Consider the following 17,156-nt stretch of genomic DNA (forward strand, 5'->3'; position numbering starts at 1 on the left):
AGAAGGTTTCAAAGATCGCTTTAAGGGATCAGTGGAGAGCTCCAAGAACAGATTCACACTGCAGATCCTGGCAGCACAGCCAGTGGATGCAGCAACTTATTACTGTGGAGCAAGAATCACCCTGGAGCAGCTGTGCAGCACAGTGGAACCAAAACTGTCTGATGGGAAGACAGATCTCTCAGCATTTCTTTCCGGCAGCTGCTCACCAGGGGTGTTGTCAGGCAATGGCAGGGGCAGGAAACAGACCCACTGGACAATGTCTCATTTACACAGAGAGGGGTTAAAAGAAAGATGGGGACAGCATTTTTAACACAGTCTGCAAGGATGGGACAAGGGGTGACAGTTTTAGACAAAAAGAGGGAAGATTCAGAAAAGATACAAGGAAGAAACTTTTTATAATGACGGTGATGGAACAAGTTGCCCTTAGAAATTGTATCTATTTCAACCATGGAACAAATAGGGTGGGGCTTGCTCAAGTTGAGGAAGATTGGCCTGATAAGATGTCCCTGATCATTGCAGGAGGGTTGAACAAGATGACCTTGGAAATTCACTTCCAACTCAAACTAGCAGATGATTCTAAACCGCTTTGTATTTCTATACATTGAGGAGGGCACATCTCCCCCTCCCCAATCCCAGGCTTTTCTTCTCCAGGGTAAACAGTTCCAGCTCCCTCAGCCTTTTGTCATGCAAGAAGTACTCCAGTCCCATAATCATCTTCATGGTCCTTCGTTGACCCCTCCCCAGTAGATCCATCTCCCTAGCAGGGGCAGTCAAGATGTGTCCCCAGTGCTCCAGGTGTGGCCCCAGCAGTGCTGAGTCGAGAGGAGCCATCACCTCCCTGGCCTGCTGGCAGCACTTTGTGTAGCACAGCGCAGGATGGCAGTGACCTTCTTTGCTCCAAGGGCGACTTTCTGGGCGAGCTGTCGCCAGGAAGAAGCCTCGGTCCGTTCCGACGCTGTGTGCTCGATGTGCGCAGCGCTGCTTCGTGTCCGCGGCATCCCCGTGCCCGGGCCTTGTCGGGGGGGCCGGGCCGGGTGTGTGGGGGTCGGGCAGAGGCGCCGGCGCTGCCCCGGCGAGGCGGGGCCGGGCAAGAGCGGCCCGAGCGCGGCTCCGCTCGGCTCGGGGGCGGCTCCCGCGGAGCCTCGGCCGGGCCGGGCACGATGTGGGCCGGGCTGGGGCCGTGGCTGCTGGGCTTGGCCTTGGCCTTGGGGCCGGCAGGTGAGAGCCGGGCGGGGAGGGCAGCGAGCCCGGGGCTGGGGAAGGAGGGAGCGGCAGAGGAGAGGCGGGAGCAGCGACAGGGACAGGGACAGGGACTGGGGCTGGGGCTGGGGCAGACGCAGGGACAGGGGCTGGGGGTGCGGGGGTGGCTGTGTCTGTGCCGGGCGGTGCTGCCGGGGCAGTGGGGGAACACGCTCGGGCCGTGGTCGCTCCGTGCCCGATCCCTGCGCTCTCCCCCGCAGGGCTGTGGGCGCAGATGAGGCTGGAGGAGGCCGGCGGGGCTCTGCGAGCGCCCGGCGAGTCCGTGCTCCTCTCCTGCCGCGGGTCCGGATTCACCTTCGAGAATCATTATGTTCGCTGGTACCGTCAGGCACCCGGAGCGGGGGTCGAGTGGGTTTCCTGGATAAGCCATTATTCATCACAGGTGCAGTTTGGGCCAGCAGTGGAGGGTCGAGCCACAGCCTCCCGGGACAATTCCCTCTCTGAGGCATCTCTCAGCCTGCACCTCCTGCACGCTGGGGACGGTGCCCGCTACTTCTGTGCTGTTTGCACGGAGACACAAAATCAGCTGAGCTTGAACACAAACCACCTGTCAATGTCCCTGCTCTCTGCCTCTGAGCTGGAAGGGACTGTGGCCTACAGATGTGCAGAGTTGTTCCCAAAGAGTCCTGTAGTCACACAACTCCCCTCCCACCCCACCAAACTGTTCTGCCTTTAAAAGCAACTTTTCCTGGTTCCCTTGGTTCGCAGTATTACAAGTACCCAGTGCAATTGGTGAGGTGTGTGAACAGCCCTGCTGTGGCTTTGGGCGCAGCTCATGTTCACTCAGTCCAGCCCATGAGTTTTACTCCCTGAGGGGTGAGAGGAGGAAATGGGGAAATTCCAGATGGTCATTTGGGAGCTCAGTGAAAGATTAGGGAACCCTGTGTTTCTTTACCAGACCTGAGATTCTAAAGGGAGCAAGGATTTGCAGCTGCTGGCTCCTGGAGATCACAAGCAGAAACCCAGGGATGTGGTGGAATAGTTCAAGTGACTGCTTAAGTTGTTGCTGTCTGTTCATCCTTGTCTCCTGGGGTTGCAGGTGGCCTTTCCCGGGTGCAGACAAAGGCCTCAGGCCCCACAGGAGGGAAGATCTCAGAGCCTGTCTCACTTACGTGTCACATCTCTGGTGTCCCCATCACTGACAGCAGCTACGCGTGGGACTGGATCCGGCAGATTCCAGGCAAAGAGCTGCAGCACATAGTGCTGCAATATCCTTTCACGGGGCTCCAGCACATTGCTTCATCCTTCCAGACCCGAGTCACCAGCTCTGCAGACCCCTCCAGGAACCAGCTGTTGCTAGAAGTGCTCTCACTAACAGCTGCAGACACGGCCACCTATTTCTGCAGCACTCGAGAGCTCGAAAAGGGCACAGTGCTTGAAACACAGGCAGGGACAGGGCAGAACTGAAGGAGGGGCTTGAATACAGAGGAGTCTTCTGGGGTTGCTGCAAGGCAGGACTTTTCCCACACTTCTCAAGACTAGTCTGGGCTATCTTTTCCCAGAAACAGATGCAAGAGTAACCATAACAGCAGCAGTCTCCCACAAGCACACCTCAAACCATGAACATGTTGTTAACTTGTCACTTCCTACTCAGTATCTCCCACAGGCAGGAAGAGCCAGGGAAATGGTGTTTGAGGATTTGGGTGTTTCTGTTTTAATGAAATAATGTGCTGGTTCTGGCTGGAGTAGAGTTGATTTTCTTCACAGTACCTAGAATGGGACTATATTTTGAATCTGTGCTGGAAATAGTGTTGATAATTCCAGGGTGTTTTAGTTACTGCTGAGCGGTACTGACACGGAGTCAAGGCCTCATCTGCTCCTCCTACCACCCACCAGTGAGTAGCTGTGGGTGCCCAAAGTTTGAGAGGGAACACGGCTGGTTCAGCTGCCCCCAACTGACCAAAGGGTATTCCAGACCATATCACATCATACTCAGTATATAAAGATGGGGGAGAGGAAGGAAGGGGGAACATGGAGTGATGGCATTTGTATTTCCATGGAACTGTTTTGCTTTTCTGGAGTAGGCTGAACTCTGGGGTGTTGATGGAAGTAGTGAATGAATTCTTTGCTTTGCTTGTACACACAGTGTTTGCTTTATTTATTAAACTGTTGAGTTCTTCATTAAACCTCTGAATTTTCTCATTTTTACTGTTTCAATTCTCTCCCCCATCCAGCCAGGGGGAAAGGAGAAAGCAGCTGTGTGGTGCTTAGTTGCCATCTGTGGTGAAACCATGACAAAGGAACACAATGAGCATTGAATGAGTTAAAGTTTTAACATGGAGAGACAGAAGACAACTGCATTTGGACACTTCCTGTTGTTTAGGGAGTCTCACAGGAATGTTGCAGCAGCCCAGAACCATAGTCAATTAACTGTATCTTAGAAGAGAGTGGCCCTGCACCAGAAACTGCACTACCAAGATGATTTTTTCTCAGGAGATGATGAAAAATTCCTTCTCTGCACTCCTATCTTTGGTTCCATGTGAATAAACACAGGTGTTCTTATTCTGAAGACTGACCATTCCTTTGTTTACTTGGAAGTGTAGATTTTCATGGAAGACATTTGGAGACCTATGCAAATGAATCCATGTGCTTGTGTTCCTGGGCACAGTGCAAGAGGCATTGTCCCAGGTTGGACTTGGCTCCCAGCCAAGTGCCCGGACTTCAGGGACAAAACCTTCCCCCTCCCTCTCGCTCTCGTGCAATTGATCGAAAAGATCATGAAAAAGAAAATCAAAAGAGCCCAAACCGAACTGAATTTCAAGTGGAAGATTTATATATATATATAAAGAAAATTATATACAGGGAACCCCCAAAAAGGGAAAAGGGAAGGGAAAGGGAAAAAGGGAAAAAGGATACAACACAAATACTTCCCTCCAGAGACTGCGAGCCACACCACACAACCGCCGGCACTCTCTGCCTCTCAAGGCCAACCAGATGCACTCGGCCTCACTCCCTCGCCCGGGCAGAGCGACAGCAAAGCTACCTTCGCCTTCGGTCCGCCGGAAGAAAGAGAGCGAGAGCTTCCTCTCTCTTCTTATTTATACTCTTGCTTACGTAAAAATCGTATGGAATACTGGGAACATGGCCTTGGTTCCTTAGTTATAACTTGGTCACCAAGGAAGGCCTAGACTCAAAACCACTACAGGCATCCTCTACAAGAGCTGCAGATGCTGCAGGGTCAGTCCCCAGACTTTGCCCCCATTTGGCTCTGTGCAAGGATTGCTGCAGTGGATTAATATCAGAGCCTTCAACACAGGACACTGTCAGGCCAGTGTCAGATGCTCCAAATAAAAAGGAAAAGCCCCTTTATTTCTCCTGTTACCTCCTCCTTTTCTTGTAGGTGTCAGCAGCTCAGGGACTTCCCCCAGCAGATATTGTAGCTCACTTTTCAAATCACTGCTTTTAGTTGTCCTCTCCACAGGGAATGTTGTGACTTACTGTTTCACCTTAAATATCTAGTTCCTGATGATCCCCTATAGTGTCTCTAGGGAATCCATGACCAGTAACATCTCTGTTTTGGAAGAAAGGTTGAAAGGAGTGGTTCTGTCCAGACAAGAATAGAATTCCCACCACAGCCTTTAAGAGAAAAGTTGCCTTCTTGACATAGGTATCCCAAAACCAGCTCTCCAGCAATAAAAATCCATGGACACAGACTCTTGTACATGTGTGGTGTGCATGAAAACAGGCTCAGAGTGAGCTACTCTTCCCCCACATCTCCCCACCAAAAAAAAGGAGAAAATTTTGTTAAAATAAAAGTGGAGATTTTGGGGGGAACAGGAAGAATTGTACTGGAAGGACCAGGATACTTTCTTCTGGAAAACAGCAGTGTGGACCTTTCAGCAAGGACTGAAGGAATTCAAACAACCTCTGAAATGTATCTTCATCTGCTGTGACCCATTTCTAGAGGAGAGGGGACTCCCTCTGTTCCCATTTCCTCTGAAGCAGAACTCAAGGAGGGCTCTTCAGTACCATGGAGTGGAACACAACCTAAACATTCTCCCCAACACATCACTGACAGTCCTAGGGCATCTCCTGCAATGTTTTGGAGGGCCTGCCCCTAGACAGACATAGACAAAAGAAAGGCAGAACTCAACTTTGAAGCCAAAGGGACTCAGGTGTGTGGCTCGTGGGAGCTGCGAGCACAGCTGTGCCCTGGGGCACTGCTCTGGGAACAGGCTGTTTAACGGCCTCTGCCATCTCAGGGACAAGCAGGGCGAGCTCTCACTGCTGGGAGGATTTGCCAGGGAGTGAAGGGTGTGTGAGAGGCACCTGTGTGAGCCCAGGCCTGTTGCAGGAGGTGTTTAGAGCTTGTTCTCTTTGTTGTGCCAGCAGTTGTACAGGCTGAACATTTCACACCAGCACATTCCACAGCTTACCCGGAGCAGTGCAGCAACAAGGAGGAGAAAACAACTGGACAGGCTAAAGGGAAGAGCAGATAAACATGCCCGTGTTAACAATGGGAAACAGCAGCACCGGGATTAAAAACCGTGATTCCAAATGAGAAATGCACTTGGTGACAACAGTAATGCAAACAGGATGAAATAATGCTCTGTCGTTTTTGTGTCCTAGAACTGGATCTGAGGGTTAGAAACTGATCCACAATTCCAAGTTACCATTAATCAAAATCATTAAAGATAAAAGTTAAATTAAAAGGCAACCATCAGCTGAACCAAAATAACTTCTAAACAATTCATAAACACGGACTGATTTTTAGCTTGGCATGAAAATAGGCTTTGAGGACAGAAATGCTTGAAGGTCCAGAAAGAGTTAGGAAATACAGAATGAATATACATTGAAAATTCATGAGCCTGCTGCTAATACCCAGCTGGTCTCCAGATACTCTAAAATATTTCACCCTAACTCTCTTGGTGTTTGTTAAAAGACAAACCAGTAATCAGATCCTGGCAGTGAGAACAGTTCTAACAGCAAAATTCCTTTTCTACAAGCATGGGTGATATATTAATGAGATTAATGCTAACTACCTTAAGTGTCAGAAAAAGCAATAATGATAATGTCATTTTTAGTGTAGAGTATCCTCTGGAATAGTATTAGATGTTCAGAAGTAGAACAGTGTAGAGGAACAGGAAAATAAAAACCAGCTCTTCAAAGACATGAAAGAGCAGACATCACCAGGCACTGAAAAAACCCCAAATATTTTTGTAAAACTCTCTACCACAGTGTGGAGTACGTACCACAGAGATTGGAAAGGACTGAACTGCCACACACAAATTGTCTCAGTCACTCCCATCCTCTGAAGGTGGAAACATGGTGCCCTACATGGTCTATTTTTCCTCAGACAACTGTGGGTATATACACAAATTCAATTCCCAGAATCATCCTTGCAGAAAAATCTTTTTATGCAAAAGCAGTTTCTTCAGCACTCAACATCAGACCTTGGATCTTGCAAACATGTCATTTTAGACATCTGATCACCAGCTCAAATTGAGAAAGTGGGCACTAACCTATTGTATTGAGATGTTTCCATTTTTAAGGTCAGCATTATGTTCTTCTCTTTCTCTCAGAGCACAGAGGAGGTTTTTTGCTAAGACCAAAGATCCTTTTAACTCCATGTCTATCACGGTTTGGGGTTTCTGGATCACGTCAGACCAGCAGGGGTTCAGCTGAGCTGCAGTTTCTCTCATTGTGCCCGGTGGTGTATCGGCTGAGCTCAGGGATCAAATCACACAGAGACACCAGCTGTGGGTGCTAAGGCTGATCTAACTTTATTTTACAAAATGGAGGGGTTTTATAGGCAGATAAGGAAGATTCTGGAAAAAGGGAGTAGGTATATATAAACTTGGACAGGGCATTGGTTAGAACTTAAGATTGATATACATAATAGAGGGAATACATGCATCTTTAGATAACTACTAAGTTCTTAATTGGGAAAACTAACTATCTCTAACTGGACTTTGGCCAATCAGAGAAACCTGCTCTCCCCCACAAGAGAGAGTTCACAATCTAACAAACAGTCTGTCTGTCTGATGCTGTCTGGCCTATGTTGCCAGAAGTCATTTCTTTCCACCTTCTAAACTCCTTGTCCTCATCCAGGTTACCCCCAACACATGTCCAACTCAAACAGATGCCTGAGGAACAACAACAGGAGACCAGAAAGGGCACTTGCCCTCAGCAATGTCCCAGCTATAAACACCAGAGCAAGGACTTTGAACCACATATGGTTGCTTTGTATTAACCATTTATGAGTTCATTCAGGAGCCCTTTGTTCATTGTTTTGGCCTTCTACCACCTTGGCTTGACTTAGTGCTTTGTCAAGATGAACCATTCTTGAGTTTGAAGGAGCTCCCTGAAAATAAGCAGCTCTCCTAGACCCCTCCTCTGCCCAGAATCATAACCATAGGATTCCTCCAAGAAGATCCCTGAAGAGCCTGGATTCTGCTCTCCTGAAGTCCAGGGCTCCAGTCCTCTTTTTTACCTTGCTCCCTTCTCTCTGGATCCTGAGCTCAAACACTGTTGGCCACTGCAGCCAAGGCTGTCCCTGAGAAACTCACAGCCACCCGAAATTCTTCCTCATTTGCAAGTAGGAGGTTGTCATAGTTCAGGAATGGTATTCTCCAATTTAATCCTCCTGCTAAAACCACCCCTCTGCTTGCTGTGAGCAGTGGTATGTGCAGGTTTGGATTGGGCAGGCCCAGCTCGACTGGTGGAGCCTCAGGCATTAAAGAGCCAGGTGGCCTTTGCTAAATGTAGATCCCAATGTTTGAAGGTCCCACCATCCATTGCTTTCAATGTGGTTTTTAACAGTCCATTGCACAGTTCAATTTTCCCAGAGGCTGGTGCATGACAGGGAATATGATCCACCCATCCATCCTGTGCTCTCTGGCCTAGAAATGAGGCTACTTCTGAACTGAGTCCCATTGTCCAACTCAGTTCCTTCTGGGGGGTCATATCACCCCAAGTCTTGCTTTTCCAGGCCCAGGATGGTGTTCCAGGCAGGCCATGAGGCACAGGGTGTGTCTCCAGCCATCCAGGGGTTGTGTCCACCACTGTCAGCATGTAGCACTTGCCTTGGCAGGTTTGGGAGTGTGATGGGATCAATCTGCCAGGCTTCCCCAGATTTCTATTTAGACTTTTGTCCCCCACACTAGAGGGGGGCTTCACCTGCTTGGCTGTTTGATCACAGCACACGTTTCACAGCCAGGGATAATCTGGGAGATGGTTAAATCCATGGTTAAATCCACCCCATCATGAGCCCATCTGGATGTTGCATCTCTTCCTGATGACCTGAGGTGTCTCGGGCCCACTGAACCAGAATTAATTCTCCCTCATGTGCCAGTCCAGATCCTGAGACACTTTAATCTTGGCAGCCTGATCCACCTGCCCATTGTTGCGATGTTCTGCATTAGCCCAGCTGTGATGGTTTTGGTCTAGGCCTTCCTGGTAACCAGCTTGTAACCAAGGAAGTGGCCATGTTCCCAGTATTCCATATGATTTTTACGTAAACCAGAGTATAAATAAGCTGAAGATGAAAGTCCTCTTCTCTTCTCTTCTGGCGAGGTTCAGGGCAGTGGGTCCCTGTGTTGGTCTCGCTTATCTAAGGCTGAGGCCTGCAGTGACCCCTGGCCTACCACGTGGAGGCTGGGAAAGTGCTGGCCGTGTCTGCCAATCCTGCTTTTCTAAGGGACGTGATGAGATCTGTTTTGCTAGTTATTAGTATAGTTCTTGGGTTTGATTGTGTATATCTGTTCGGTCTCCCTTTTTGTCCCTTTCCCTTGGGGGGGGGTGTGCCTGGATTCCCTTCACTGTGTACATGGTATTTTAACTATATATAACTGGAATACCCAGCTCTTGGGTGCCTGTGCATCTACATGACAGACTGTCACAGCCAACTCCCCTGCCCGGGCAGTGATGTCTCGCACAGTTCAGCAGCCCAGATTGCTTTCCCTCTGTGCTGCCAATTGGGCTTTTTCCATCGTTCCACCCCCACAGAGCCTTTGCCGCCATCCACGAGTCAGTGGTCGAGCTTTGGGCCCACTGCAGTTCCTGGGTCAGGTGAGCTGCCAACCACATCTCTGCTGTCAAAGAGATTATAGCCCTGCAGCTGCTGTTGGAGCTCAAATTTCCCTTGTTTGTTCCCCACCCCACAAGTGTTCCTGCACAGGCACCGTACAGAGGCACCAGCCACGTTTATTTCCCAGAAGCCCAGAGGGATTTCTTTTCCACATAGATACTTCCTTATGTAATTCACACTCTTGAAGTGCAACCCTTTCAGCCCTTTTTCCTTATGATGAAACTTGTCCTGTTCATCCCATTCCTCTGATGTTTTGGATCAACATTTCCCACTGCTTTCTCACTTGATTATTTATCATCTGCTTCCTCCTCTGGTGTTCCCAGTTTAAACCTCTTATCAGGTTGGCCACTGTGTTGGCAAAAGAGGCTTTTGTCTCACTGAATGAGGGGGGTCTCATCACTTCCAAAGAGCCCTCAGTCCTCCAAAAGGATCCCACAGTCATAGAAACCAAGTCCATTTGTCAATGCCAGCTGTGTAACCAACTGCTGACCACCAGGATTCATTCACTCTTCCTTCTCTCCAGCTCCCCACTCACCAGCAGGATCAATGGGAATCCCACGTGGGCCCACATGCCCTTGGCAACCACCCATGTGAGTCAGCACAGACAGGCAGCTGGAACAGACACAAACTCAGGCCTAGAACACAGAGAGTAAAGATCATCTTAACGCTGCACAAGTTGATCATCATGAAGGATTTGATCAATCTGCAGCAGCTCCTTTAATCTCTGCAGTCACTCCCATGGCTACAGTGCCTCTGCATAACAAAGAACCATCATTTTGCCTACGTTCTCATCTTACCCAAAGCAGCATAAAGACTTTCTAAGCACTAAGTGACCCCAGACACCAATTCTAAGAGCCCAGAGAGGCACATTCCTCATGCTGCTGAGCATGACACCAAAATACAGGTGAAGATATAGACAGCTCCCTGCAAGTCAGAAGAATTTTCCAAAATGCTTTGAAATAGCACTAAATGTACTGATCTGTTTTCTGCTTTGTATCCAGCTTAACTCCATCAGAGTTTTCAGAGGTGTCATATAACCCCCAAGTTTTCATTTATAATTGTCTTAGACTGTTCCTTCAAAGCCATGTTATGTTTCTTCATGTGGTATGGTGGGTCTCAAACCACTGGAGAAGTCACCTGACTGCCTGTATGATCCAAAATTCTGTGCAGTAGAAGAGAGGCAGTTTTTGCAATGAAATACATCACTGGGTACTGGGGCTGGAGTACCACAATGATATAAACAGCACAGGACCCTGTACAAAAACCCAAAGAAGGTAAAAAGGCAATATAATTTGGGAAGGAAAGGAGGTGGGTGACTCTAATGATTAAAGAGACATATAGAACATTCTTTTTATATTTCTGTTTATCCTGGAAAGATAGAGCTCATGGAGTTTCTAAAAGATGGAAGAAAGGGTGAACTCAATCAAGGTATTTGAAATCACTAAACTATTCCATTACTGTTTTTCTCTTTCCAGTTTTGGAAGAAAATGTGCCTCTGGATATCCTCAAGGAGTTGCACACATGGATAATTAGGACAAATGTCTAACTTTCCATCTCCTGCTTTTTCTACCCTTTTGAATACCATTTGGAAAGAGTGATTTATTGCAATGAGTATTAGCAGTGTGTGGATGATAAGCTTGTATTTGGACCAGGGACCACCCTCACAGTTGAACCAAGTAAGTACCTTTTTTTCATTTATTTCTAGAACTTGTGTTTCAGTTAAGGTGGTGGAGGAAAAAGGAACCTAATGCTTTGGGCTCACTGCAAGAATTTTCTGCTGCAATAATCCCTTGAGTGCACTCTCTCTCTCCTGCCAGGCTTTCAAGCCAAACCCTCAGCTTGGAGCTGCTTAGGAAGGTTTCACAGAACAACTGGCCTAACTCTGGGTAACACCTTTATTCCATGATCCCAAACACCAGGTGTGCACTACCGACCATGTTACAATTTGCTGCCAGTTTGGACACCACTCTGGCCCAACCTGACTCCAAAGGGTCCTGTTCTTCAGTGGATCTTCACTGACTCCCTTTGGGCAGGAATGCACAGCTCAGTGCAGAGCTCACAGTGGGGAGAAGTTTTGACACAGATCTGGAACTGTCTGGTTGGAGAAGTTTGGACACTGGCACCACACTGACAGCGTGCCCAGGGAAGTAATTCCACTGGCATGGAGACAGAGGAGGAAGGAGGTTAAATATCCTTGGCCTTCAGTTTTCACAGGTGCCTCATATCCAAGACCTCCTCCAATGAAACACAACTGGCTCCCACGTTGTCTGGGCTGTGAAAGCACAGCTGTGGGGAGTCAGGATTATAACAAGCCATAGTTGTTACTCCTGTCTTGATTTGGACTTTCCAGCTGTACAAAAGGTGGATGTCACCCCAAGCTTTTCTATGGGCACGTGAATGTTGGGGTGCCAGGGAGTTGGTCAGGTTGCTCTGTGTTATCCTAAAGATCCAGGACTTGTTGCTGTGCTTTCAGAGGGCTGCACGTCTTTAAAGTGCTGCAAAAATGTCCCATGGCATTTTACATTCCTAAAACACCCTGCTCTCATTTCAAAAGGGCTTGGGACTGCTGAGGGGCTGTCTAATATCGGCCCACTCCTGTAGGATATGTTGCAGGGAATAAATGTCTGTTTTGGAACAATCTCAGTCCACTTCCAATTCCAAAGGGGCAAAGGAATGCCAAGTTATCCTTCTGAAGAAAAACCAACTCTTTCTGTGCTGTCCAGTGGTTTTCTTTTTGTAGCTCAAGATGAGATATTGACAAAGCTGCACAAAGACTTTCAGATCATGTGTGACACTAAAAGATATTGGGCGTAAAGTATCCAAGTCCCTCAGTGTCTGTTGAAATACTCAATAAACTGAAGGTCAAATTTCCAGAATGTGAGCAACCTCACTCTTTTGGGTTTGATTTTCTTTGGGAGTGACTAAGATGCATTTTAAGATGTTTAGAGCAGATATACTTTATTATCCAAATCCTTTGAGAATTGCCCCAAATCAAAACAACCTCAAAGAACAACCCTCAGTAGTCACTCCAGGATCCCCAAGGCATATTCTCTGGAGGGCTCAGCTTGAGGACAGACAAGGGTTTTGTGTTGGTGTGGCTTGGTTTATTCTAGATAAAACTTTCATTCAGTATTCTAAGGCCCATGACTCTATGGAATAGGTGGCTCTTGTGACCTCGTGAGACTAAAATGAAAGAGAAGTACAACTTTCTGTCCCAATACAATCCCAGAAGGCAATACAGAAATATCTCCCAAGCACAAGCAGATGTGGGAGTTCCTGGCTGTATTTTCAGGTCATGCAGAACGGTGGGACTCAGCTGAGGCTTTTGGGGTCTGATAAAAAATTATTCTGCTTTTTTAACTACAATTGCAATGTGTACATTGTTTCTTGCTGAAGATCTTGCCCAGTGAGTCATTGCAGAGAAGCAGCTTGTTAGTGGAGTGGCTGTTTGGAAATCCTGGAGAGGAGAAACCATGAAAAGCTTTTCAAGATCTTCTCAGATAACACCGAATGCACAGGACTACAATGCTCTGGCAAACCATGTAACAACACCTGGGAAGGAAATGTGTGTAGGAAGAATAGAAAAACAAGCCCTTTTTGATCTGTGTGTTTTAACTGTGTGTAACTGCTGCTCTTGTCTTTGGGAAAGGAACTCAACTGACTGTGGAGCCAAGTAGGTGTCCTTTATGCATTATCCTTCTCTGAGTTGTTACTGTTTGAATGTTCCCTTTTTTCCTGGCAGTGAATGTTGGATTTCTGTGGGGTGTCTGGTTGCTGTAAGTGTGGACAAGACTGTAGTTTTGGCTGATTTATCAGCAGAGCTGACCCCTGAAGTTATGGCAGAGCACGAGTTGGCTTTCACCTCAGTTCCTCACCACTTCAGGGTGATGGGGAAAGAGTGTAAAATCAGAGCCCCTTGATCAAACTGGGGTAAAGTGTCCTGTGATGAACAAGATGTTTGACATGAGGGATCCCTTGACCAGACTGCAAGGCAGACACCGTGCAAAATTCAAAGCCTGATGCCCCTCTCTTTGGCAAAGAGACCCACCAGGATGCTCCTGTCCAAACAGAATGGGTTTTAATATGTCTGGCAGCCTTTCACAAGCTAAGCCTTTCTGGCAAGGAAGGGGGATAGAGGATTCCTTTCAGTGACATGTTTTTACTAGAATTCAAATTACTAATCTGAATCAAGTCCTGCCATTGGTTTGTGAAGTCATCCTGGATTCTCCACATATGGCCTGACCTGAAGGCAAAGATATTTTGTGTAAAAAACCCCTGGTATCACAACGATTTTTTAGTTACAAAATTCTTTTGAGGCCAACTGTTACCATAAAAGACAGCTCCTGGAAGTAAAGCAATCTTATTTCATTACTTGTATGTCTTCTAAGAAATTCCCAGAGAAGGCTTCTGCTATACCATTGAAATTCAGTCTGTTTTAGTTGTCAGTCCCTTGTCATTCATGTGTTTCCAGGGGAATCCAACTCTAAAATTCTTTCAAAACTGAAAAAATGCATCTAACACTTTCAGAGTAACCAAATTTCTGAAAGATCAGAGCAAGGATCTCAAATCCTGTGAAAAGTTGTCAGCATCTTTGAGATTCTCTCTAAACTCCCCTTTTCAGCTCTCGATGTTTGTTGGTATCTTAGTGCTAAAGCACCACCCTGAAGGTTATTGCACTACTCCAAGGAATATTGTAAGATTTGTCCAGGAGCATCATGCACAGGCCCAGGATATTCTTTCCTTCCAGTCAGTTTATTAAACAAACTCTGCATTGCTCTCCTCAGTGCCCCGGAGCCGTGGGTCTGACGACGTGGCACAGCCAGGGGGAGAGAGGTCACACTTTTTGGAACAGGCACAGGAGCTGTTGTTGAACCCAGGACCAATCCTATTCTCTTCTCATTGCCTGTGGACTGGTTGCAATGTCTCACACCTTGTGCAATGTCTAGTGGGGAAAACCTCCCCCACAATGAAAGTTCTTGGCCTTGTCAGGAGCTCCTGCAGCAGAACGAGTGAGTGGCATCGCTGCCCATGGCAGGGGCTGGAACCAGATGGCCTGGAGGGTCCCTCCCAACCCAACCCAACCCAACCCAACCCATCCTGTGATTCTGTGATTCTCTGTGCAGATATGCAATTCACAGACTTCTCACTGCTTCTCTCCTACCTTTCCATGTGACAGCCAGAACTCCTTCTCGCACCTGAGCATTTGTTATGGAAAAGCTGTGCCTCGTCCCCCACTCCAGCAGCAGGACTTCATTTCTGCACGTAACATCCCTCACAGGGGGAACCTTGCACAGCACTGAGGCAACAAACTCACTTCTGCTCTCCCTGCCACTCCTGCTGTGTTGGACCTTTCAACCACAACAGCAGAGTTGGGGAGGGGAGGGAGAATAAAGGGAATTATTCCCTCATGTCTCACGAATGTGCAAGGCAGTCCTCACAGAGCTGCCCTTGTTTGGAACTCAATTGTTGAGAAAGCAGAATAATTGGACTCTTGGAGGGACATGCATAAAAGTTCCCTTCTCCTTCTCAGGTTCTTAATTTCTAAAATGAAGAATTCACTTATAGGCACCAACTTTGGCAAAAGGAAGCTGAGATCCTGTGGAATTAAATCTCCTATAAAATACCTGCTTTCATACAGCCTTTCTGTCTCTAATTTGATCTTTTGGAAGCAACAGCAAGAAGTAATGACACAAAAAAAAGGGCAGTTCTCATTGCTAATCAGTCACAGCTGGAGTATCTCTGAATTTTCATGGCTTAGCTCTCAGGCAGGCCTGCAGTAAAATCCACTATGCCCAAACCATACTTTTTTTTTTTACAGGTAGTCCAAAACCTTCTGTCCCACAAGTCATTGTGATGAAATCAAAGAAACTGAAAGAAGGAGGCAGCCCTGGGAAAGCAGCTTGTTTGGCAACAAATTTCAGCACAAGGAGGATCAGCTTGGAGATGTCCTCTGCTGAGGTCGTGTATGAACAGAGCACTCCCATTCTGACAGCACAGGGGTTCTACAGTGCTATGAAGGTGGTCAATGTGACAAAAGACACAGAGGTGACCTGCAAGGCCCATTTCGACACTGGCACCCTGACAGCATTGCCAGGTACAATTTGGGGGAACAGCTGGAACGTATTTGTGGAGACAGTGCCTTGTGGTGCTGCTCTTGCCTGACAGCCTGCACTGCCCTGGGTGGGCAGCAGAAATGAGAGACAGGTGGTACTTAAGCAGGGAGAGCTGAGAGATGTTTAAAAACATCTAAAAGAAATGGTCTCAACTGTTTAATAAATTGGAGAAATTTTCTTTTGATGGGGGAGGAGAGAAGGCACAATCCATTTTTTAAAATGTGAGTTTACTTATGACTCAGTATTTCACCATGCAGCAGCAAATCTCCTGGAGTACAACCGGAAACAGCCTCTCTGAAACCAACAGAAAGGTAAACTGGTGGTGTGATTTGGGTTCTTTTTTATTAAATCACTTTTTATATTGTTTTTGTCATCCTGAAGGTCATTCAAATAGGAAAACCAAAACAACTCAGAAATTCTTTCATTTCTTGCAACTGCAGGGAGAAATTGTCTCTTCAGATTTATGCTGGAATTAGTGACTGGTCAGCTGAGCCCCAGACTCTACTTCCCACATGTCCCTATGGAAAGGGCCATAGGAACAGTTTTTTAATCCTCTCTAAAATTTGGATATTGGGTTAAAATGCCTTTTCTTTACCATTCTACAGAAAAGGAGGCTGAAGAACCAGTAACAAGGACCAGTAACAGGGTTTGCAACAGCACAGACACCCCTGCCCAAGGTTAGTGACCGAAAGAGATTGTGAAGTTCCATTGCTCTTTGGGGCTAAATGCATAGAAAGGTAATTTCTCAAGGGCAGAGGAGTCAGAATACAACATATTTATCAAACACAAGCTGCCTTTGCAAGGTTGCTGCTGCAGGAACACACAAGCACCAGGAAGCAAAAGGCAAAGGAGACGGACACCCTCGTCCCCTGGTGCTGCTGTGTTCTCTGGCATCTGTTCCTCTGCTGCTGGTTCTTTCCCTGACACTGTTACCTGTGGCTTTTCCCACGTGCTGCCAAGATGCTACATCCAAACTTAGGCCATGGTCTCTCCCCTCTTTTCGCTGTCCCTGAGCAGGTCCCACAGTGCAGAGAGTGAACACGCTGTCCATGGCTGTGCTGGGGTTGAGAGTCCTGCTGGCAAAAAGCATCGCCTTCAATACCCTCATGAGTATCAAGCTGGTTCTTTTCTGAGGTAAGGAAGCACTCAGCTTGATTGCTGGAGATACTGGAAGCACGTGGCAGGAGTGACTGCTGTCTGTGTGTACTTCTCTAACCCTGCAGGTAACGGTGCCTGTTCATCTGCTCCTGATTCCATTAAACAGCTCTTGCAGGTTTCTGGGGAAAAACCAACAACGATGGGCAAACCCCACAAAAAGCACCTGCACCAGCCCTGGTCCTCCCCCCCCACGCCCCAAAAAAAACAATTAAGAGAAGCTCAGCCTGCCTCCCACATGACAAAGGAAACAACACTTTGCTGTATCCAGAGCTCAGTTCTTCGTGACTGGTTCCCAAATTTTCTTTGCCAGAGCAATTCAGGTATTACCTGAAGGGCCTAAGAGGCACCTCCTGGGCTATTTCAAGTATCAGAGCACAAAGCCTGGAGAAAACACCAGACAAATAAGGGTTCAGCAGCAAGGATCCCAAAACACAAACCTGTGGGAGTAAAGAGAGAGGAGGCAGGGGGGATCTTTAAATTAAAGTGTCCAGAGAGGCACAAAAGATAGTCCAGCCTAAGTTTTGTTCTGTACCTGTCTTGATCAGCTCTCAAACAGTGCTTTGTAGGTCCAGTGGCATGAAATGTAGTTTAAAATC

At 47.3% G+C, this 17,156-nt stretch overlaps 1 protein-coding gene across 1 annotated transcript; it reads left to right on the top strand.

Annotated features, from left to right (window-relative positions):
* The first annotated feature begins 1,160 nt into the window (after positions 1 to 1,160).
* Positions 1,161 to 16,539, top strand: LOC126646702 (Ig heavy chain Mem5-like). The gene is made up of 6 exons (XM_050328192.1): positions 1,161 to 1,218; positions 1,461 to 1,791; positions 12,913 to 12,962; positions 15,108 to 15,383; positions 16,008 to 16,079; positions 16,420 to 16,539. Exons 1-6 carry the CDS (start codon positions 1,161 to 1,163, stop codon positions 16,533 to 16,535), a joined length of 903 nt encoding a protein of 300 aa, XP_050184149.1. The 3' UTR covers positions 16,536 to 16,539.
* Positions 16,540 to 17,156: the final 617 nt, after the last annotated feature.

Source organism: Myiozetetes cayanensis, unplaced genomic scaffold, assembly GCF_022539395.1.
Source record: "Myiozetetes cayanensis isolate MyiCay16 unplaced genomic scaffold, myiCay2020 scf376, whole genome shotgun sequence".
NCBI lineage: Eukaryota > Metazoa > Chordata > Aves > Passeriformes > Tyrannidae > Myiozetetes > Myiozetetes cayanensis.